The sequence below is a fragment of the Oxyura jamaicensis genome, chromosome 7 (assembly GCF_011077185.1).
Source record: "Oxyura jamaicensis isolate SHBP4307 breed ruddy duck chromosome 7, BPBGC_Ojam_1.0, whole genome shotgun sequence".
In the NCBI taxonomy this organism is placed as follows: Eukaryota; Metazoa; Chordata; class Aves; order Anseriformes; family Anatidae; genus Oxyura; species Oxyura jamaicensis.
The window spans coordinates 37,876,662-37,900,070 of NC_048899.1; the positions used below are offsets into that span (position 1 = coordinate 37,876,662).

The 23,409-nt window shown below is 37.2% G+C and overlaps 1 protein-coding gene across 1 annotated transcript in view; it reads right to left on the minus strand.

Moving 5' to 3' along the window:
- Positions 1-21,686, minus strand: part of NEB (nebulin) — a 100,956-nt gene extending 79,270 nt beyond the window's left edge. Inside the window, 27 exon segments of the mRNA XM_035331802.1 lie at positions 236-343; positions 857-961; positions 1,187-1,393; positions 2,644-2,955; positions 3,744-3,851; positions 4,189-4,293; positions 4,958-5,164; positions 5,295-5,606; positions 6,092-6,199; positions 6,292-6,396; positions 6,881-6,979; positions 7,340-7,444; positions 7,556-7,663; positions 7,744-7,845; positions 8,482-8,598; positions 9,085-9,192; positions 9,389-9,493; positions 10,443-10,547; positions 11,252-11,356; positions 11,453-11,557; positions 11,868-11,972; positions 13,453-13,560; positions 14,503-14,706; positions 16,012-16,056; positions 20,219-20,289; positions 20,829-20,857; positions 21,587-21,686. Of these exon segments, the coding sequence (XP_035187693.1) occupies positions 236-343; positions 857-961; positions 1,187-1,393; positions 2,644-2,955; positions 3,744-3,851; positions 4,189-4,293; positions 4,958-5,164; positions 5,295-5,606; positions 6,092-6,199; positions 6,292-6,396; positions 6,881-6,979; positions 7,340-7,444; positions 7,556-7,663; positions 7,744-7,845; positions 8,482-8,598; positions 9,085-9,192; positions 9,389-9,493; positions 10,443-10,547; positions 11,252-11,356; positions 11,453-11,557; positions 11,868-11,972; positions 13,453-13,560; positions 14,503-14,706; positions 16,012-16,056; positions 20,219-20,251 (3,231 nt within the window). The 5' untranslated portion in view covers positions 20,252-20,289; positions 20,829-20,857; positions 21,587-21,686.
- Positions 21,687-23,409: the final 1,723 nt, after the last annotated feature.

Sequence of the window (23,409 nt, forward strand, 5' to 3'; positions counted from 1 at the left end):
AGCCTACCAGCACTCCGTCACATTAAAACGCAATTCCAAAGAAACACCTTTTTTTCTGAGGTTCATATAAACATCTAAACTTGCTTATTATTTCACAGTACCGTAAGAATTTCAGATCTCAGTGTTAAGTAATTCTATATCGTTATATGCATGTAGATATGCTCTATGGTATAATATGCCACAGAAAGCTGTAACAGTAGATTTTTGCATTCCTCTTTATGTAAATTATACTTACATCACTTGCAATATTTCGAGAAGCTTTAGCAGCAATAATCGGAATGGCATCTGGTTTCAGATCATATCCTTTGGCAATGGTTTTTTTCCAGTCTGCTTTGTAGTTCGCCTTGTAGGAAAAAGGTAGGAGTTTGTAATGTCATTATAAGAAATTTTAACAAAGTTGTTTAAGACCTTATTTTTATTGTATTTATGTGGATCAAAATATGTCTGTGCAATTGAAGGGAAAAATGTTAATCTCTACACAAACAACAACTGTATTATAATAAATATGAAGGGACCTGGATAGGCTTGAGAAATGGGCCTGTGTGAACCACAAATACTGGCTGGGTGGCAAACGGTTTGAGAGCAGCCCTGAGGAGAAGGACCTGGGGATGTTGGTTGCTGTGAAGCTCAACATGAGGCAGCAATGTGTGCTTGCAGGCCAGAAAGCCAACCTTATCCCAGGCTGCATCAAAAACAGTGTGGCCAGCAGAGCGAGGGAGGGGATTCTCCCCCTCTGCTCTGCTCTTTCTGTATTTCTATATTCAATATTATAGCATGAATATATAAAAGGTATTTTTTCTACTAAATAAATGATAAATAAATATATTATTGAATGAACTGTTAATTATATGCTCACATCACTCAGATTGAAGGCATTGACCCTGGCTTGAATAAACTGAGGAACATCAGGATCCAGGGTATATTTGTGTTTTACTTTCTCACCCTCTTGCTTATATGTTACCTGCAAGGAAAAATAAAGAAACACTTGTTAACAAGTGCAAGAGAGGTATAATTAGTGTTAATAAATAGAGACAAAGCAACAACGCTTAATTCTTACCAACATATAGCATTTTTACTGTTTGTACAGTTTTGAAAACCTAAAAGGGTTTCAAATAGTAACATAAAAATCATACACATGGTAAGAAATAAAATCACTATATTGCATTAATAATGAAAAATTACTTACGTCACTCAGTTGCTTGGTATTGTGCTGAGCTAAAACCATTGGTATTGAATCTGGTATACTTGTAAATTTGATGGTGTCTGGGTGCTGACGGTATTTCTTTTCATTTAATGCCTCTCCAGCTTTTTTGGCTTTTTCAACATCCAGAGAACCAAGAGGACTCCATCCAATACCCTTGAACCAGCTGTTATAATCTTGCTTGTATGCATTCTGAAGGACAGAAAGACAACATGGACCAAGATTATCCCACAGAACTGTTTAAAACAATAACCACAGAGTCTAGCTAGTGAGTTCCACTTTAGCAAAAAGTATTTATGAAATCTAGAAGGGACCAACAGATTTGTTTGTTTTTCTGTGATTTCATAGGGAATAAAATGATCTACTGTATTATTTTCTTCCTGATTCATTTGTTATAAACAGTAACATTCCTTCAGTATTTACTAGTATTTTCAGTATTTACTTCTTTTCTCTTACACTTGTGAAAAATTTCACAAACCTCCTCTTAATTAATCTTTAGAAGATTAATATCTTATAAACTATCATATGGTGATCATTTAACATGGTTTAATTTGGTCTGTGTTTCAGCAGACTTTACCAGATTTGGCCTTTTATTTAAAGGTCCACAGAGCAGAGACTATTTTGTCCTCCTTCTGTCCTCCTTTGTTCCTTCTATAGTAAAGTATGCAGAATTAACAGAGCTCAAGTAAAACATCTACCCTGGCTCCAAAATATGCAGGTTATACCATTTAAGCATTTAGATGGGGTTAATGCACAGTCTGAATGCAAGGATATTGTGGACACTCAATTTTTATTTCCTTCCATGTTCTAAATCCAAAAGGAGCCATCCTCCATAGGGATCCACAGAGAACCAAACTCCACAGTATACAGAGTTGCTGAGTGCAACCTGGTATGCTCAGTCAACCATTTGAAACTGTATCTGCAAGAAGCACCAAGAAGGTCCTAAAGGCAATCTCTAATGCTGGAGATCTCCAGAGGATATATTCCTAATAATATCAATAACCAAATTTTGTCCACTCCTTCATGCTCAATAGATAACAATAGTCCAGCTACATTACCATATCTATCTCACATGAAGACAAAGCAGGGAAGCTTAAAAGGAGTCTTAAAGAATAATAATAATAAAAAATATGTTAGTTGCAAAATAAAGTCTCCTGAGAAAATGTGAAGAAAGAAACAACACATTTGAATGCAATATTCCACAAATCTGGTCTTCAAAGACATGCCAACAACAAAATCCCTTTGAGCGTAACTCACCTAGAATGTATTATTTCTAAATTCTGACAGCTGATACTTACAGCTTCTAATGTTCTTCCCCGAGACATAAGAAAAACAGACCATTCTGATACAGCAGTGGCAACTTTCACTGAATACAAACTCATATTTTATTTTCACGGTGTGCAAGAAAGCATCTATGAAATTGTGGCCACTGAAATACTTACATCACTCTGAATTTGCATCATATTCTTTGCAAGCTCAACATCCATAGCATCTGGCAGATAAGTGTAGTGATGGATCAGGTTTTTGTAGTGGGCACCAGAAGCTACATCCTGAGACTTTTTCGCAGCCTGGATACTGAACATGTCAGGAGGTGTATGATAGTTAGTCTTGGTCTTCTCATAATCCTTCTTGTACTCACGCTCAGACTGAATCTTTGCTACATGCATGTAGTGAACAAGCTTGGGATCATCTTGCAAGCTTCTAAAACCAACTTGTTTTCCTTTAGCCTTTTCATATGCTTCTTTATATTTATACTAGAAACAGAGGAAAGATATCAAATAAATTGTGGCATGGCAATTGATGTGTAAGCTAAAAAATAAGAAAAGTTCTTACGACTTGGAACTATGCATTGGAATAAAAAAGCTGCAAGCAGTTTATAAACATTAGTCTAAATGGCCTAAATGGCACACCCAGCAACTGCATCTACATCAGATTATCTTGCTCCACCATCTAAGGTGGTACCCAACAGGTTACACACATCATGGATTCATCAACATCAGCATTTCTTCAGAGGAAAGTGTTCCCTAAGCATTCCTGTACTGAAAAATATTAGAACAATTGAGACAATCCTTCTGTCATTTGAAAGCAATAGCAACTAAATAGTGTACAACTGGACAGCTTCCTCTAGTTATCTGAAACCACTGAATCACATCCCACTTCATACAGTTTGGACCACATGTCTTTCTGATTCATTTATAAGCCATATTCCACTGTATAACCAACAGCACATTGTCTCACGGTCTGTAAGTAGATGCCTATTTAGCTAATTTTCTGGAAATTTGTCACCAGATGATTGCAAGAACTACTGATTTCATTTCTCCTGTGAAAACTGGTTTAAGAAATTGTGCAGTAATATTTGCTTATCTAAAGCAAACAAATAGAATAAGTTTTACACTAACACTTTGGGAAAGACTAAGAATCTCTTTCTCATTTTAGCAGCTCTAGTGAGACTTCCACAGCATTTGAAGTCTACCACATGGCCTGGAATGGATCATTTTTTTACTAAATGCCTAAAACAAGTATACCTGGAATAGATACTTACATCACTGGCAATGTTTCTTGAAGCTTTGGCTCGAGCAATGGGAATAGCATCAAGTGACACATTGTTTCCTTTAGCTATTAGATCATGATAGTCTTGTTTATAATACGCCTAAAAAAAGAAAATCTGTATTATTCTAGAGAACCTAATAATCATAAGAATTATATGCAAGTCAAAACTACGCCAAATCTACTTCAGGCAAATCTTTAGAAGCAGATACTTCATTCAGTGCTTTATTACTTCTCTATTAAATTAATTAAATGATTATGTGAGTACCTGGGATTTGTTTGGAAATTCAAATGATACCAAGAATGAAAAATTACATTGGTATCAGCTGATTATAAAGAACTGCACATCAATGAAAGAAATCTGGAATATGAGTATATGTGCAACACATTACTTAAAAATTCATTAACAATGTGTAAAGCATTGAAAAGAAATCACTTACATCACTGACGTTAGCTGCATTGTATCTAGCTTGGATAAACTGTGGGACATCTGGGGTAAGAGTATATTTATGTTTAACTTCCTCTCCGGAAGATCTGTATAGTTTCTGTAAAATATATGATACATACATAAATCCTTCTTTCATTGTACAGCTAGCCCCAGCTCACTGTGGGTTTATGTTTGATTTTGCAAATATACATTGCCACCTATCTCAAAAGACTGAGACTGCACTTTTCATGCAGAATAATTGATCTTATTGATAGAAGAAATGAGTCCTAAATACTCTATGCAGTCTTTACTCAGAAACACTAAAGAGCATTGAGCCCTCCAATAGACATAAAAACACAATTCTGGAAGACATGGGATAATAAGGACTGGTAGGAGAGTACAAAACAAATCTTGCTGTTTTATAATGATGGACATATTGTCATTAATCAGACATTCTGTAATTCATTCCTTATTGTAGGTAGGAAAACATCAAGAACAACTTGAAAATTTTGCACCATTTCTTAAATACAGTGCATTTAAAATATACTTAAAATACAAATGGACTGGCTCAGGTGACGTGAACTGAAAGAGCTGCATGACTTCCATGGAGCTCGACAGTCTCCTACTGGGAAATTACTTGGGCAAAATCAGAGTACAAAACAAAGACAATGCACAGAAACTCTTCCAAGCTGATAGTACTTAAAAGGATTTAAAGACAATGCTCGACTCTTCAGTAGATACATCTCTACTTTACTACAAGACCCTTTTCTTTCTCTACTTACATCATTGAGTTGAACTGTATTCTGTTTGGCTTGGACCATTACTGGAGTGTCCACCACACTTGTAAATTTAATGGTGTCTGGATGCTGACGATACTTCTTTTCATTTAAGGCATCTCCAGCTTTTTTAGCTTTTTCTACCTCTAGTGATCCAAGGGGGATCCAACCAATGCCTTTCATCCAGTTATTATAATCTGCTTTGTATGCATTCTAATAAAGAAGCAAAGACAATATTTAGAACTTCAGGAATGAGAAAAAACAGTTCAGGAGTCTTTCCTGAGGCTTCATAGCTTTTGCTTGAGGCATCTCAAAAATTCTGTTCACATAAGGTTCTACTTACATCACTCTGAATTTCCATCATGTTTTTGGTTAGCTCCACGTTCATTGCATCTGGTAAGTAAGTATAGTGATGTATGAGGTTCTTGTAATTAGCATTGCTGGCAATCTCTTGAGCCTTCTTGGCACCGACAACATTGACCATATCCAGTGGAGTGTTGTACTTAGTTTTTGTTTTCTCATAATCTTTCTTGTACTCTCGCTCAGACTGCATCTTGGCTACTTTCATATAATGAACAAGTTTGGGATCATCTTGGAGGCTCTGGAAGCCCACAAGTTTACCCTTGGAAAGTTCATAGGCTTTTTTATAGTTAACCTGTTAAAATGCAACCCAGAGAACATCATTGTATGTATGGTAAGTTAGTAAAAAGTAAATTAAAAGCAAAGCTATCCTTTATTCTCTACAAAAAGTATCCCTCACATGCAAGGATGAGACTTTCATCTTATTTATGATCAAATCTGTAATTAAGGTCAGAGAGAACTCAGGTCCATTGCTCATGGAGCTCTCATTAGTGACCTACTCCAACAATTTTCCTTAATCATACTGGACTGCAAGTCAGCCTTTTTATTCAGAGAGAATTACATTAAAATACATCCTTTTCTAAATAGAATTATATGAACACATCAATGAAGCAATGGAACACCAATAAAAATAAAACTGTGTTAAGGCCATTAATACTCTAATAACATGCTCAAAAAAGGCAATAAATAAATAATCTCTCAAATATCAGTATATCTCTCAAATATAGTTTAAGTAAATGCTTATGAATTAAATAGTTCCTCTAAGAAGGATGCACTTACATCACTGGCAGCCTGTCTAGCAGCCTTGGCAGCTCGGATAGGAATAGCATCAGATTTTAGATCATATCCTCTTGATTTTAATTCTTCCAAACCTGTTTTGTAATAGTTCTAGAAGAAAAATTGAATTTTGAATGAACAGTTTCTAGCTAGAAGAAACTTCAAGTTGGAAGTTGAATAAAGAACTCTGGAAATATACTTACATCACTAATATTGTAGGCATTAACTTTAGCCTGGATAAACTGGGGCACATCAGGAGGGAGGTGGTACTTGTGAATAATTTTTTCACCTTTGGATTTATACAGTATCTGCAAAGAACAATAAAGAAAGAAAATTACCAGGACAACGTTTTTAGATAACATATGTTTAGTAATACTGAGTGACACAACTCAAAGATTTCATGCTACCTCACTCTCAAAGGAAGACAGAGATGAAATCCTAGTCCTCGCCAAGTGAATGGCATAAACCCCAGTGACTTAACTGGTGCAAAGAATACTTTTATAATGATAGACACAAAATTGCAAACACACACACTGAAACTTGACATGAACAGCCACTTGAAAAAATAAAAAAAAATAAAAAAAAATCTGATTTCCAGGTGGTCTTCCACTGGAACAGGACAGCATATACACACAAATATTTTTGTCCATGTTTGTGCCTATATATGCACACACATTCATCTATACACTGATTTCAGGAGTTCTCTTAAAACTGTAAGATTAAGTGAAAGCGGCCACAGTGCAGAAATTGATATTCTCAGAATACAGTGACATGTTTAGTATGTATACTTACATCACTCAGCTGTTTACTATTGATCTCTGCTTGCTTCTGTACTGGAGAGTCAGTCACTTGAGTAAATTTGATTTGATCGGGATGCTTTTTGTAGGTGTACTGAGGGAAAATAATAAATACATTCATGGTAAATGTACATAATCAAATCTTTTTTATTTAATAAGTCACAGCAGTATAGCATTACTTGGGATAGCTAGCAGTTATGGCATAGGTGCAGATAAGCTCTGTCCCACACAATGATTCTTATGTTACTTTTGCTGTAACTGTCTTGATTACTAGATGCCACAAAAGGCTTCTAAATTACAGATTAATAGGGTTTTTAAAAGTCACATATGCTAATAAATACAAATTGAAAATCTTCAAAATTAACAGGAATCACTCTGTAAATTTCCATATGCCTCAGAGCAGATACCCTGTATGTAAATAGCTATTTGATAACCACTGCAATGCTATACTTACATCTTTACACTGATCTAACTTCTTAATAGCTTCATATTCTTGAGTTATGGTCTGAGGGAAATAGCATTTTGTCTTGTCCTCCTCGTAATCTGCTTTGTAATTTTTCTAGGGATAAAATCAACATTCAGTAAGAAAACATAATTGAGCTTTCTCCAAAATTTCTCCAAAATTTTCTCCAAAGTATCATGGTTAGAACAGAATGACTGCCACACTTACATCACTCTTCATAGCTTCAACTTTCATACAGTGTGTATGATGTGGGTCCTCAAAACTGCCCAAATAGTGCCCTAAAATATTCTTTTGATATGCATCTTTGTATTTTACCTGGAAAAATAATCACAGGTCGATAAATAAAAGTAATCAAGAATGTTGGTACAGAATGAAATGAGCATAAAAATGCATACATCACTAAAATTCTTCAGAACACTATCAGTCTGAAACTTTGGCGTGTCACAGTAATTCATGCTTGTTCCTTTTGATTGTTCATAGGCTTCTTTGTATAATTTCTGCAAAAGAAAATAATGTCAGGTAATAAAGTAGATTGCACTGAAACTCACTCACAAAACAGTACAAATAACAACTGCAAAATTAAGAAATGATTGCAAAGAAAAGCTTTCCCAAAACACTGAAAAATAGATGGCCTTTTTATTTTCAATGCTTATTAAAAAAAAAGACACTTTTTAGTGACTTCTGACACTGAGAATTATGAAATCTTGAAAATAGGAAGAGAGAAATCAAGAAGGCCATTACATTATTGAAGTATCAAGAATACAACATATATGAATACGTGTAAGTACTGCACATTTTATCATTGTTGACATCAGCTAAAGTTCCTTAAGCAGTAAAGGAAGAACTGCCATCTTGTGATCCATTTTGCACAGCAATTAACTAAATGAACTATACAATAATTAGGTATCACCATAACATGCTGCAAATATTGTTACACTCTATTGTTATACTGTGCTGCAGAGAAATGACTCCTTTTAGCTATACTATTCTGGTCACTAGTATCTCATGACAAATAATAGGTTTATAAAACTAAAATACTGAGAGATCCAATGGAGAAGCCTTGTGAAGAAATTATGAGCTTGGTTAATTGTACTTGACAGAAAATTATCCAGGTGTACTTTGACAATACTTACATCACTCAGCACGTTTCCTGCAGTTTTCAATTGCTTCAGCAATGGGTTCTCTGTGGCAGGAAGCACATTATAATCTGCATTAGCTTTGTTCTTCTCATAGTCTGCTCTGTATTTTGTCTTTAAAAAATAAAAAAGGGGTGAGGTTTTAAAAAAAAACAGCATTAGAAGCCAAACATTCACTAACCTATATCACCTTGAAATTTTCGGGAAAATTCTCTCTCTGTTTTTTAACTCGTGGCTCATATTGGCAAAAAAACATGAAAAGAACTCAGACCACGTGAATGCAGGGATGACATGCTGGGAGACAGAGTCACAAAATAATTGATAGCTATTAAGTAGATGTCCACAGCTCTAAGCAGCTCACCAAACATTTTGATTTTTCAAATATCAGCTGACATCTTGGAATAGTCACATTCCTACAGATTAATGACTTAAGATGATAAGCATGGCTAGGAGTCATTGTAAGCTTTGTAGTGGAATAAACAGAAGAATACATCTTTTGCATAGAAGACATTTTTTTTGACATTTGACAGAACAGCTTCAGCACAGTCCTGACTACAGAACTATACTCTGGCTAAAGCAAGGGGAGAAGTTGTCACATACCTTACTGACATTATTTGTAACTCGCTTATTAGCTTCATATTCTGGAGTCTCAGTCTGCATAAAATAGATTTGGTCTTTCATGTTTTCAAAGTCTTCCTGGTATTTTCTCTATTAGAAGCATAGAAAAATAGAGACCAATGTATCAAGTGCAGTTACATTACAAATCAGCTACCCATGAAATAGAATAAATAGGAAAAGAGAAATACAACAAGTGGAGCAGGAAAACATGATCAGTATTTGCTGCATTAACACAAAGCAGAGGATAAAGCTGTTCATTTCAAGATTTTCTGAATAATACACTTACCATACTTATATTTTCTGCATTCATTTTTGCAACTGCAACATCGTAGCACGGAGTTTGACTCCACTTGCCTTTGATCTTGTTATTATAGTCCTCATGGTAAATAATCTATAATGAAATTTAAAAAAAGAAGAAGAAGAAGAAGAAGAAGAATTTAATCCCCAGTTCAATTTTCATTTGACAAATTTGCTTTTAAAAGTCTTATTAAATTCCTGCTGAAACTTGTTAGAGGATGTAAATGGAAAATCCTTTCAATATATGGATTGGCATGGTATTTGTGATTTCTATTAGACTATATTCAAGCTCATGGAAATCAAGTATAAACTGCTTATACAGAAAGTTTAAAACGTTTAAAAAAACAATTACTTTAACAATTGCTGTCTGATTAATTAAACAAAACATCTTGATTTTTCACTCAGTGTTCCAAATGCATTTTCAGCCGCAATTGCTTTATCACAAAAATACAACTTCTTCAATGCCATTTCAACTGTTAGCACATTGATAAAGACTGTATATGTCAAAAATAACCATTTTTTTTCTAAATTTTTTTTGGGTTAGTAGATACATATACAGGTTACTGACTATTTTATTAATTTCAAAGAATAATCATACTGATCTTGCATTTTCCATGCCAAAAAAAAATTAGCTTTTAAGCCCCTTAAGGTTCAATAAATTTTCTCTAAATGACATTCTACTGCCTTACACCTTCCAGATGAGTTCACTATAGTATTTCTAAATATTTTCGCAACCATAAATGTATACTGTAACTGCCTAATCTTAAATAGGAGATATTTTCCATTACAATTTTCTAAATTTGCTGACAAGATAATTTCCTAAATTTGCTGACAAGAATGAACTTCTGCCTTTCACCTGAGACTAGACAGGTTTTTCTCTGATACATCTGAGGAAGAAAGAAAAGGTAAAAACTGACTTTCGCCACTAAAAATCAACAAGATCTTCAAATGAGCTCTGGTCTTTTGTTCTCCTTTTAAGAACCTTTTTGCCTCTCTAACTCCAAAAGGGAGATTTCTACAGAAGAATTCTGCATTCTACTCACATCACTCAGCTGCCTCGTCACTTTTTTGGCTTGTTCCACATCAGGTGGATCTGGCAGAGAAGTATATTTAGATTTTCGTTCATCGTGCCCTTTTTTGTAGACAATCTGATGACATGAAAGAAACAATCATTTACAGTAACTACCCACTTAAATAGCAACAGTTAATTTACTATTAATTCTGCTAACACCACCATTAACTAATGTCAGTCTATCCACAGTTACTGCAGCATAAAATCTTTCAATCAATGTATTCTGGAGGAAAATAGCATGGAAAAAAAATATTGATAAAAGACATCAAAAAAAAAAAAAATGGTTCCCTAGGTAAGTTTTCAAGTATACTACTCTATTTGTCATGATATACGAGACATCTGTAAAATTTGTGGAAGTCTTTATGTGAAACCTGAAATTTAGTTGAACAGTTACATGTCTGTATCAGCAGGAATATCAGAAAATAGGATCCTGAGTTTGCTTCACAAACTCCTGAGTTTTCTTATTGCTGTTTTAGAGATACAGATTTGTAGATTCATTACAAAGCCCAGTGAAATGGGCTTGCAGCCAACCCAGAGTTTCTCAACACATATCAAGAGACAGTGGACTTTTTACTGATTATTGCAGATCTTCAATTATTTCACTCATAATCCAACATTAAATAGCCAATAGAATACATACTTCTCTACTGATCTAGCACTACTGTCAGAGCTAACTACCAGCACGTATCTATGCATTTTTATCTTTACAAAGTCCACCAAGAAGCCTACCAAGTTACACTGCTGCAGGGATCCACCTGTCTATCAGGCTTTAATACTTACATCACTCAGAGTCTTCTGAGCTTGTGCCACCCTTCTAAGTTCTGGGCTGTCATTGTATGGATAGAATAATGTTTTGTCTCCTTCCCAGTCTTCTGTATAGAGTTTCTTAAAAACAGAAAAATGCCAGAATACAAAATGAATTAATAACTGATTTGGAATGCTTCTTAAACTTCAGCTGCATAAACCTGTGATTTTTCTTACCTTACTGAACATTGCTGTATTTTTAATTGCATTCACAAGCTCCGGGGCATCAGGAGGAAGTAAGTACTTGTCCTTGTTCTCCTCCCAGTTCTGTTTATATAACACCTGCACAGAAAGATCAGCAGGTTGGTTACTCTAATATTAGAAAATATTTACATTTGTTAATTTGTTGTTAGCCTGCTCTAAAGATTTTTGCAAAGTAAAAGTCCCAAAATAGTTTCATTTAAAGACAGCAATTGAAAACATTTAAAGTATTTATACTTGCTTCGATCAATTTCTCTGGTCTCTCTTCCAGTGCTTATAAACTCTTTTACAGATACTATTTCAGCACCCTGAGCTCAAAACCTTACTTATATCAGTAGCTCCATGATCCATTAATGTTCACAACCCTCCCAGGAAGTTACAACTCGCTCACCTTGCTCACTTGCTGCGATACTTTCTTTGCATGTTCTATATCCTTGGCCTTTTCATCGACGTGGCAAATAGTTCTAGCAACTTCACCAGCCATGCGGTATTTAACCTAGATCATACCAAACCACATTTATATTTACAGCAAAAACTGACTTTTTTTTTTTTTTTTAAAAAAAAAAAAGGCAGAATATCTAAATTTTGACACTTAATACTGCAAACAGCCCAGATCTGAATTCAGTAAAGCATTTAGGTATATGATTAACCTTTACTGTGGACTAGCTGTTGCTGAGAAATAAAACCTATGGAAACAAATTTATTTTGTGAATTAACTAAGAATGAAAAGCAGCTTTAAGACTCTGACAAGAGCTGTGAACCCAAGCGAGATGCAGTGCCCTTCTGTAATGCCGTAAACAGAGCTCTTTCCAAGAGTACTTCCATCCTGCATAATGAGATAGAGAGATCCCCGTGCTACATAGTATGTCTTAATTTCACAGTCCATTACCATGGACCATATGCTAGCTGCAGTCCCAAAAGCAATATAGCCACACCATCATGGCAGTCTGGGCAGAAAATGATCCTAATGCAGTTATACCACTCCCAGCTTGACAGCAGGCTCAGTCAGTCAGCATTAGTGCGTGGACTGCTGTGTGACATTCCTCAATATATCCTAAATCGGGAGTGGAGTAGAATTTAGTGGATGCTCATCTCCTGAACACCAGTTAGATCAGGTGTCTCCCCTCTAAGCTTTAGGGATTGCCATTCTTAGGGACCTAACTCTCCCTATTTACTGTGCAAAGAATTAAGATGCTTTGGTAGGCAGATTTCAGTTTCCCAAACTGTGAGGTGTATCGCTGAAAGGGAGACTGGAATTGCTTAAAAGAGAGAAGAGGAGGAGCTAGCTTCCAGAACTTCAAGCACTGCATCAGTGGAGATATTGTGCCTGGGCTAGCTTGCAAAAGCAAATCACTAAGATTCACACAGAGGGGACATAGAAGGGGCAACACACCTTGGAAACCCCATATTAAATTATGAGATGTACAGAAGTTCATTTTGCAACACTTGGAGAATTTTAGTATCATTTTTTCCAGTTTTTACGAACTGACTTTCCATTGCTTTATGAAAACAAAGATGTTTAAACATTTTAGAAGTAAAATTCACCCAGCACTCAACTTAACCTCAACAAAAATTTGTCAGGTATATCATCCACGATGACTGCAGGACATAATGTGTTGTATCTTCAGATTCAATGATACAGGCATCATCATCATCTCCCTTGTCTGTAACTTCTGATCAGAATTTTTCAAACTTCTTTTTCCACAATGAAACAGGACTATTATTCAACTGGTCAGGAATCATCACATCTCCCTTACTGAAAGGCCTAAACTCCAATCTACATCACAGAACTCAGATTGTCATGTACTCTGTATTCTTTGCTCTTGTAGTCTTGATAAAGTTTCTGCTAATCATTCAGGTTGCCTCATCACCGTATCATCAAAAAATTATCACTTCTTATCTAACATTTAAAATCATGATCCAATTGGCTTCTTTACCAGTTAACATTTTTTTTTCTTATGACATTTGATACCCACCTCACTGAGCTGGTCTTGCACTTTCTTGATTCTCCGAATTTCTGGGGTATCAATTGTGGAAGCATATGGCTTTCCTTTTTCTTTTCTAAATTTTTCTTTGTACTTGTTCTGAAAGAAAATAATGACAACTGTAATTAAGACGTCTTAAAACTCTGGCAGAAATGCAAACAACAATTATTGATGTATTCATCTGGTTAGTGTAGGTATTTTTGACAGATCATTGACTCACACAAACTGGCATTACTCAGTTACATTTGCAGAGTTATGCTTATTTTAACCAACTGACTTTCTTCCATCTGACACAATGGAAAATATCCATTTCTATCTTTAGCTTGTTTTAGACCACTTCTAATTGAGTTTATTCTCCTTAGGAGTTTGGTATTAATAAATATACAGTTACTTGTTTCAGCAACCAAAGATAAAGAGAATTTTTGCATAAGTCTAGCATTCCTAGACCTGTGATCTCACATAACCCTTTAACAGTGAACACTAGTGAGTAACATACGTAAAAGCTTAGGAAAAAGGATCTGACACCATCTTATGTATGTGCAGTGCAGTTGTTTTCCACCCTTTAAAACACAGTACAGTATTGGTCTACTGGACTTTGGTTTCCCATACCTGGAATTTAGGTACGCACTTGTTCCAACATACAAAAATTTGTATTCAATGCATAGAGGGATAGAGAAATATACTACTATAAGAATATTAAGCTTTGCATTCCAATAGACATTGGCTCCTGTATCTTTACTTGAGTATCCAAGTCAGATAGTCCAGGAGCCCTATGAACTGACATCTATGAAGATATTCAGACATCTGCCTCAAGCTACTTTTTGTGCTCAATGATTACTTAATGCACCTAAGCAGGAAATGGGCAAGGCATGGGTTAATTGAAAGAAGGAAACTTCCTACTTCAGGCAAATAGCTCTCATACACTTCATGAAATGAAATACAGAAGTAGCCAAAATAGTAGCATGAAGGTTTGCAACAATACCTATTAAAAGTTTTGAAAATTGGTGTTCCTAAACAAATAAAAGACATGAGACAATTTACCTCACTGAACAGGTCCTTCATTTTATTACTGTGTTGCAGATAAGGTGTCAAAAACTTAGATGTGTCCACTTTTGTCCGTATTGTCTTCTTTCTGACTGGAGGTGCTGCACCCTCAACGGAAGGTTTTTCATGCTCAACAGTATATGTGACGGTTTTAGGACCTGTGAAGTCTGTGGTAGTGGTCTCAGTGATCTCAGTGACCACCTGGGAATAAAGAAAAAAATACTTGCTTTTTAATTTATAAATATTTTATTAATAATATTATGATTAACATATTTTATTTTAATTATATTTTAATTTTATTATAATTTTTCACCTCATCTGCATATACAGTTGCTATTCAGAAACCACTTACAAAGTGGAAAAACAGTGACACTTTTCCTATTGGGAAAATATTCATACTCATATGTAATTCACCATTCCACAATACTGTTTTCAAAAACTGATACACTTCAGACACAAAAATAATCATGCTATTGCTCCCTTTAAATCCAGTCTGGCTAGATTTTAAAACACCCGATGAATTCAAAGGCTGCCTTCATCTTAAAAATAATACAATATTCTTCAAAAGTACAGTCCTAGTCTATTTGTTCAAACAGTATTCACTGAATTATATTTTGTTAAATTAAAACTATAGGAAGACTTTGGGAACGGATCCTTTGTTTGGCAGGAAACACACAAAAAGTGAACCACTAAACTTTTGTTTCAGCATAAGTCTATGCCATAAAGAATATTTCATGGTAGCATGAATTTATTATGTCTGTATTATAAATATAATTTCAAATTATGGTAATAACTCCTTCTTAATTCAAACATTTGTTACCAGTGACATGAAAAAATCTGCAAATGACTACAGTTAGATTACACAAGTAAAGGGAAAATAATTAATACATGCAAACTGGTTTCAGGCAAAATCTTTATGTATTTCTTTTCTTAAAAATGTTACATATAATGCAGGCATGTTCCTATTGCTCATATATACATATCTAGTCACATCCTTAGTAATTCTGTTCATCTTTCATCTTTAACACTAATAATTATTATTTATTTTCTTGTCAATATATTATCTAAGAAACCTTTTAAAGCCTGTTTTTCTTGTTAATAACATAACCTGTGCTTCATTTTGTCAGCTCCTGTGCAAACAGCTGCTGGGCAAAAGACACAGTGCAGAACAAAAACAAGCATAGTCCTTTCCTGATGGACACATCCACAGTTCCTTCTGATGAAAACCAAACAGTGGCAAGTGGCAATTGCACACATCCAAGTCTAATTCCAGCTGCAGTCCAGAAAACAGATAGGACTGATGCCCTGCACAAGCTAGAAGTCCTCTTGGTCAGTACACAACAGGGTCTTGGAGAGGAAATACAGTATTTAAGAAGGAACTGTTCACTGACAGTTGTCTGCTTGCTATCAAAAATTAATCCTCAGAATGCAAAAGGTCACTAGTTCAGCTTTATATATTAATTACATGCATATATATATCACATGCAGTTTCACAAGAACTTTTACCTCATGTGGTTCACCCTCTTCAATAATTGTCTCCTCAATGTAGTACTAGTAAACAAAGGAGAAAAAAAAAATCATTGTTAGGCCAGATCATACAGAATAACACGCTGTAGCTTCTCTTAAAAGGACTGTTTTAAAAACACTTCTGGAGAAACACAGCTGTAGTTCATAGGTACCTATCCTTGATAATACTGAAGATCTTTTATTTTTTTGCAATAACAAGTGGATTTTTTCCAGATGTTCCTGAATTAATATTCCTTCTAAGTAATTAATGAAGGATCATTATCTAATTTTACCTGCAAGAAAGAAGACAATCATAGAGTCATAGATTGGCTTGGATTGGAAGGGGCCTTAAAGATCATCTAACTCCAAGCCCCCTGCTGTGGACAGGGATGCCATCTACTAGATCAGGTTGGCCAAGGCCCCATCCAGCCTGGTCTTGAACACCTCCAGGGATGGGGCATCCACAGCTTCTCTGGGCAGCCTGTTCCAGTGCCTCACCACCCCTACAGACTAAAGCTGACCCTTACTGACTGAAATTAACTAGGCCTGTTGTTCCCTGGATCCTCTTTCTTGCCTTTCTTGAAAACGGGTATAACATCTTTTTTTTTCCAGTCATCAGGAACATCCACACAGCACTATGGACTTTTGAAGATGACAGAGAGTAGCCCTGCAGTGCCATCAGCCAGCTGCACCAGCATACCTGGACTTATACCCCCTTCGGTTCCATTGGACTAATGTACATCACAGTGGGGTAAGTCATCCCTAACTGTCTTCCTCTGCTGGGGGATACTACTTCACCTCCATGTCTCTGCTAGGACAATCAGGGACCTGGAAGACCAGAGTACAAGGCAAAAACTGAGGCAAAAAATAAAACTTTGAGAACCTCAGTATTGCCTGTTGCTTGTAACTAGGTCCCTGCCCACTGAACTACAGTCCCACATTCTCTCTGCTTTCCTCTTGCTGCTGCTGATGACACTTTCTTGCTGCTCTGCACTTCCCTTATTGGTTTCAGCTCCAGCCGAACTTTACCGATGCATATAGGAATGGAGTTTATAATGTTTTACATCTTTGTATTCCTCCTAAGTGCGCAGCTCCTGCCATACATACTTTTTGTCTGCCTTCCTGTATACCTTCTGTGTGTTTGAGCTCAGTCAGGAGCTCCCTGTTCATCCATGCCAGCCTTCTGCTGCACTTGACTTCTTCACATAGATTGAACAATTCTTTTGCTCTGACGAAATTGTTCTTGATGATTACCCAGCTCTCTTGGACTGTTTTTCATGCGATCTTCCCAAGCAAGTTCCTGAACAGGCCCAGATCTGTCTTTCCAAAATCTGGGACTGTAATTCTGTTTATCTTGCTCATTTTGCTCAGAGCCATCAACTCCACAGCCTTGTGATCCCTGCAGCCAAGGTTGCCCTTGACATTTGCATCTTCCAACAGTTCTTTCTTGTTTGAGTAGCATGTCCATCGATCACCTGCATCAAGCAATTTATCCTCAACACATTCCAGAAATTTCCTAGACTGCTTGTGCACAGCCATAGTGCCCTTACAGCAGACACGGGGATGATTAAGGCCATCCAAGAGCACAAGGGCCGTATCTGTGAGGATTTCTCCAGCTGCCAAATGAAGTGCCCAGAGTGCTACACCCACTCAGAAGCTGAAGATCTGCAGGTGGAACAAGAACCTTCCTCCTTTTGCCAGGAACCACAAGCTTCCAGCCTTCCCCATCCTGACTGCCAGCCTCCATCACCTGTTTAACCAGGGTTTCCAGCTGGCGCTCCTTCCCTGCCATGTGTGCCTCAGGCTCTCGTTTTTCATGAAGGCACTATCAACTCTTCCCTGACGGTGCAAGTCCTGCCCACCTCTTCCTTCAGCAACCTGCACTGCAACTCCGTGACCTGCCGGAGCACCGATCCCCCAGGAAAGGCGAAGGCGTTTGCAACCCTGCCTTCGATTTCACTCCCCCACCGGCAGTCCTCCTTTCCCCTGGGGCCGAAGGCGCCAGGAGCAGCTGCTGGGCACCGTGGCAGGCAGAGCCTCAGCGCAAACGGGAAGCCCGCAACCCCCCTGCCCCGACGCATGCCGAGGCCGTCCCTGGGTCGCCGCCGGCAGCGGCCACACAGCAAATGGCGGCCGCGCGATGGCGCCGTCCCGCCTGCCCGGCAGCCCGCCGTGGCGCCGCGCCGCCCTGCGGCAAATGGCGGCGGTGCTGAGGGCCGCGTCCCCCGCCGCCACCCCGCTTAACTGACAGAAACCGCGTAAAGGTGTTGCTGTGGAAGCGAGCAGCAGTTTTATTCAAAAGGTAATTAACTTGCCACTGGCTTCCAGCAAGGTAAAAATTTTAAATGTTACCTTTGAAAAGCTCCTCAGCAATCGTTTGCTCAAGTTCACATGCCGAAACTGCAGGAACTAAAAGCTTTTTGAATCAATCCATTAAAAATCTGACTAAAATTTAAGCCCTTTTCACAAAGTTGTCCTTCAGGCCAGGTTCATGTAGCTGGCTGATACTTTGCAGTCCATCTCTCGGTTAGTTTTGTTTTCAGGCAATTTCTGCTCGCTGACCCTCTAAGGTGCTTGAACCACCTTCCCCAAATCCTTCAGTTATTCAACACTAAAAGGTTTGCAGCATTTCCTAGTTTTTGTACATCATAAGTGGCTATAGGGTCCCGTGCAGACTAAGAAACCCACAGAAGGGTAATGTAGTATCTTAAAATCCTCAGCATTGTCTCAGCCACTCATTATTCAGCAATAATATTCTACCCTTTCTGAAGACAAATCTCTGATAGAATTCATATAGGTTTAAAATAGAGGATGCATATAGTTAAATATATATATATATCTAGAATGGATTAATTAGCTTTAAGATATACCAGATGTTATTGTTCCTGTTTAACTTCTCCCTTTGAATATCCTGGGGGAAGCTACTACAGCAGCACTGCCCTGGTCTGTCCTAGGGATGTGTTCACAGGAAGGCAGTAATCGAAAATTAAAAATAAATAAATAAAGGATTAAAGAGACCTGTGTAGACATAAAGCCTGGCATATAATAAGTCCAGCATCGACAAACAAACTTTGACAACAAATAAAAATACATTTTGTTACAGAGCACACATAATGCTCAGGAAGCATAAAGTCATAACCTCATAATATAAAAGAATGAAGAACTGGTGTGTTTTTGACGAGGTTGTACAACGTGTGTGTTAAAATGGTCTTATTTCCCAACACATGTTTAACTAACTCAACTGGCAAACTGTATGACTTCATTCATTATTTAAATGTTTTGAAATTGGCAGCCAGGGCTCAGTACTGTTATACTGCCTGAAATCAGCAACCCATTGAATTTCGTGTGAAAATAAGAGTTGTGGGACATGTGTCTGCAATATATTTTGGTTTTGTTTTCTTCCTCAAAGTGCCGAGCAGTTTCTTAGAATCACTTATGCATTTAATGACACAAATTTTCATGTCAGATAGTAGGAAAGTAACAAGTAAGACCTTTCTTTACCATGTATACTATTTTAATAGAAAACTCATTATTCCCACAGCATTTGCTCATAACAATAAACTATAGCTTCTCTAGTTCCTTGGGATTCATTTAATCACATCATTAAGACTAAATACTTAGGTGTATAACTGTCAGTTTAAATGCCCAATCAACAAATGAATCCCTGATGCAACTCCACAGATATCTGCAGGTTTAGGTCTAGCTCCATCTCTGCAGCTTCTAAGACTAAATGCACTACTGGTCAATAGTACGTTGGAGGGAAAAAAACTGCTGTATCTCTGCATTGCAGTGGGCAGACAGACAGAAGCCAGGCTAGACAGTGGCTTCCAAAGTCATCCTCTCTAGCATGGATTGGATGACAGACGGCAAGCCAGGGGGAAAAGGAGATGGCCCCCTGCATCTATAATTATGCAGAAGTGTAACCACAAAACCTCGTGATGGGGGTGTGGGATGGTTACAATCCTTTTTTAAATACAGAAACTATGACAGGAACCAGAGAGATTTTGCTCCACTGAGAGCAACTTTATGCTGTTGTTGTTGTTTTTTACTCATCAAACCATTTAGCAGATAGCTAATCAAACCCTGATCTTCAGAGAGCAAACAGAAGTAACCATCTATGTTCACAAGCAGTGTCCTGTTAAAGTAGTTAATATAATCATTCACAAGGCAGAAAACAATTAATCCGACTCTCAGATTTTCTTCTTACCTCCACAACTTCCTCATATTCTTCCTCCTCCATTTTGAGGATATTCTTCTGTCCTTCCCCCACTCACTGGTCACGCGGTGGATGAAAGTATGAATACACAGTATTAGCCCACAACTGACAGTGAAGAGATATCTGTCCAGTTCATAAAGTGCATGGGTCACAGTAACTAGCAAAATTATTACACTGTTATTGGCTAATCAATGGAAGAATGTGAACAACAGGAAGAGCTGAAGTTGGGATCTGCCATTACATTGTTTCAGCTTATTATGGGAAAATGTTGGATTAAGTATCAAGCACCGATAAGTATCAATGCCAATATCAGTTACAATTTTGGACAAATACTTTAATAGTTGTAACACCAATACCAGAATTCAATAAAAAAAGAAAAAAAAAAAAAAAGAGAGAGAGATTTCTTGAAGTACGATTTGATTTTTTTGAGACTATTCTACACAATTTTGTTTCATTGTTAAAACTCTTGTATAAATGGGAGCTTTATCTGCATATTCTACTATATTCATTCACAAATAGAAATATAATGCAGAAAAAGATTGTAAATATTTTTTAAGTGACCTTATGTTAATGAGGCAATTTCTCTATATATTTCTCTAATGAGGCTTTTTTCTCTATATTTCTTCAGACCTGGAAAAGATGAAAAATCCACTGAATTGGCTGAATTACCAAGCACAGATTACTGTCAAAACCTCTAAATGAATTAATTAACAGTGATTTTGCTGTGAGGCACAGTTACAATTTTCCACCGGGGAATATAGCCCCGTTTCCAATGTCGGTAGGGGATGAGCCTTTGCAACAGCTGTTCCTGAGTCCAAAGATATTTGCCGTGTAAGCTAATACTACCAAATGACAGGGTGGTTTTGTTTAGCTGGCTAAACTGCAATTCCTTCTGAGGCAAGTGAAGTCTAGTAATGCGGGTTAAATATAGGAACATAGGATACTGTCCCTTTTTAGTCCCAATATGTTGAGAAAAAATGTAAAAAAAAAAAAAAAAAAAAAAATGTTAAAGCAGAATATTACCTAATAAAATAAGTGAAGAATAACTCAGTCAGAAATTGGCACATCCTGTGATAAAGTAGGCAAAAGTTTATGAACAACTGTGCAAGAGCAGTAGGGCCTTGCACATAAGGAACCTCTCTGTACAAGTTGTCACGATCATAACCTTCAGTTGCACTTCCAGAACACAGTTCCAGGCCCTTTCCTCTCACTGCAATTTCCAACCAGTCAGTTATTCAGCCAGAAAATCTGACTCCTATGGGCAAGGCACAACTGCTACTCTCAGAAACTACAGAATCAGGAAACAGCTTTAGATCCTAATCTAAGGAAAAGAAGCCAAATGTGATTAGATGTCCTTACCAGCAACATCTAGTAAATATCCTTAGGAGCAAAGCCTCTCCAGTCTTCCCTCCTGAGCAGTGCTGGGCGAGAGCGACCCTGGTGCATCAGCTCCTAATTACGCATGTGGCCAGCACAGCCAATCTGGCTCCAGCCTGCTCCAATTTCAGCCCTAAATATACTTGGTGACCCCCGAGGAGGCCACCTGTTCTCAACAACATGACGGAAAAGGGAGCTGGGCACTTCTGTGCTCCTGAGGAACCCCAAAAGTTACCACAGCTCAACTGAACTTCATTGGGTCTTTGCTGAAACGTATCCCAAGGCAAATTCCAGGGAAAATAAAATGTATTATTTTTAGTCTTTCAGAATTGATGAGTTTGAACTGACAGGGCTGATTTACATCCTTTATTGTACCTGAATCAAAACTATCCACATTCGAGAATCTCCAGTCATCAGAGAAAAGAGAGAGGAGTCTGGACTTCAGACTAAATTTTAATATGTTTATCTTTAATTTCACCCCTTAAGTATACCTAAAGTTCTTCATCAGTTTAACTTAAGGTAAATTGCTTATCAATAGTTTTATCACTTCTCATGAAATCTTACGTGGATTCAGGAACACATAAATAATGGCTTATTGCAAGGAAAAACTGAAGCCATGCAGAAGAGTGCATAAATAAAAACCTGATAAACAGCCAATATATCTGGTGGAGAAAGACCAAGGATACATGATAAAAAGGTTGACTGAGGCCTAGCAGGAGAGGGACTCCTGTCAGGGGCTGTAGTGTAGGGCAGGGGGTAATGGTTTTAAACTAAAAAAGACTAGAATTAGATTCGATATTGGGAAGAAATTCTTTATTCAGAGTGGTGAGGCACTGGCACAAGCTGCCCAGAGAAGCTGTGGATGTCCCATCCCTGGCAGTGTTCAAGGCCAGGCTGGATGGGGTTTGGGCAGCTTGGGCTGGTGGGAGGTGTCCGTGCCCATGGCAGGGGGGTGGAATTGAGATGGGCTGTAAGGTCCCTTCCAGCCCAAACCATTCTGTGATTCTGTGAAGCAATTCTAACGCACTGCTTTGGAAGATCAGGACTTCTCTGATGAATGGAGTAGAATCATGGCAAGGATAACAGAAGAAACCTCTTAGGTCATCTAGTCCATCCACATTATAGGATTGCTTTAGCTCTTCAAGAAGGTGCATTTAAAAGCCAATACCAGCTCTGATCTTCTCTTTTCATATAATAGATCACATAATTCAATATGTGATTGTCAGGAGCCCTTAAGAGACACCCCCATGTTCCTTAACTCTTTCCAGAGGTTAATATTTATATCCAGATGAAATATCATATCTCATTTACTACTGCCAAGGATTTTATATCTTACATAGAGCTGTAGATCATTCCATTTCTCCTTTAGGCAAGCTATATCCTTTAAATTATTCAACATTTGCTTTACTAGGTAATCCTTCCTCCTTTTAATATTATTTCTGTTTATATAGAAGTCCTTCGGTTTCCTAATATCTCTCGAAGATGTCCAGAAATTAATATAGCATGTTGATGGATTTTCATTAGAGCAGTGTCAGCCTCATATTCTGCTCTCTAATCCAGTCAGTTCCTGTGTGCATTCCAGAAATAACTGTCAGAGTCATTTTTCTCCAAACTACTGCTCTTCAGTTGATTAGATACATAATGTAACATCTACGTAAGTAATGACAAACCTTTTTGCAGTGAAGGGCCAATTATTTTTTCGTATGATTTTTTAACATTTAATTATTTATTGTTATTTCCAACTCAAATCTCTGATGATTTAAAAATTAGTGCTACAGCCAGTGACTCCATCCCTCGTCTCAGTT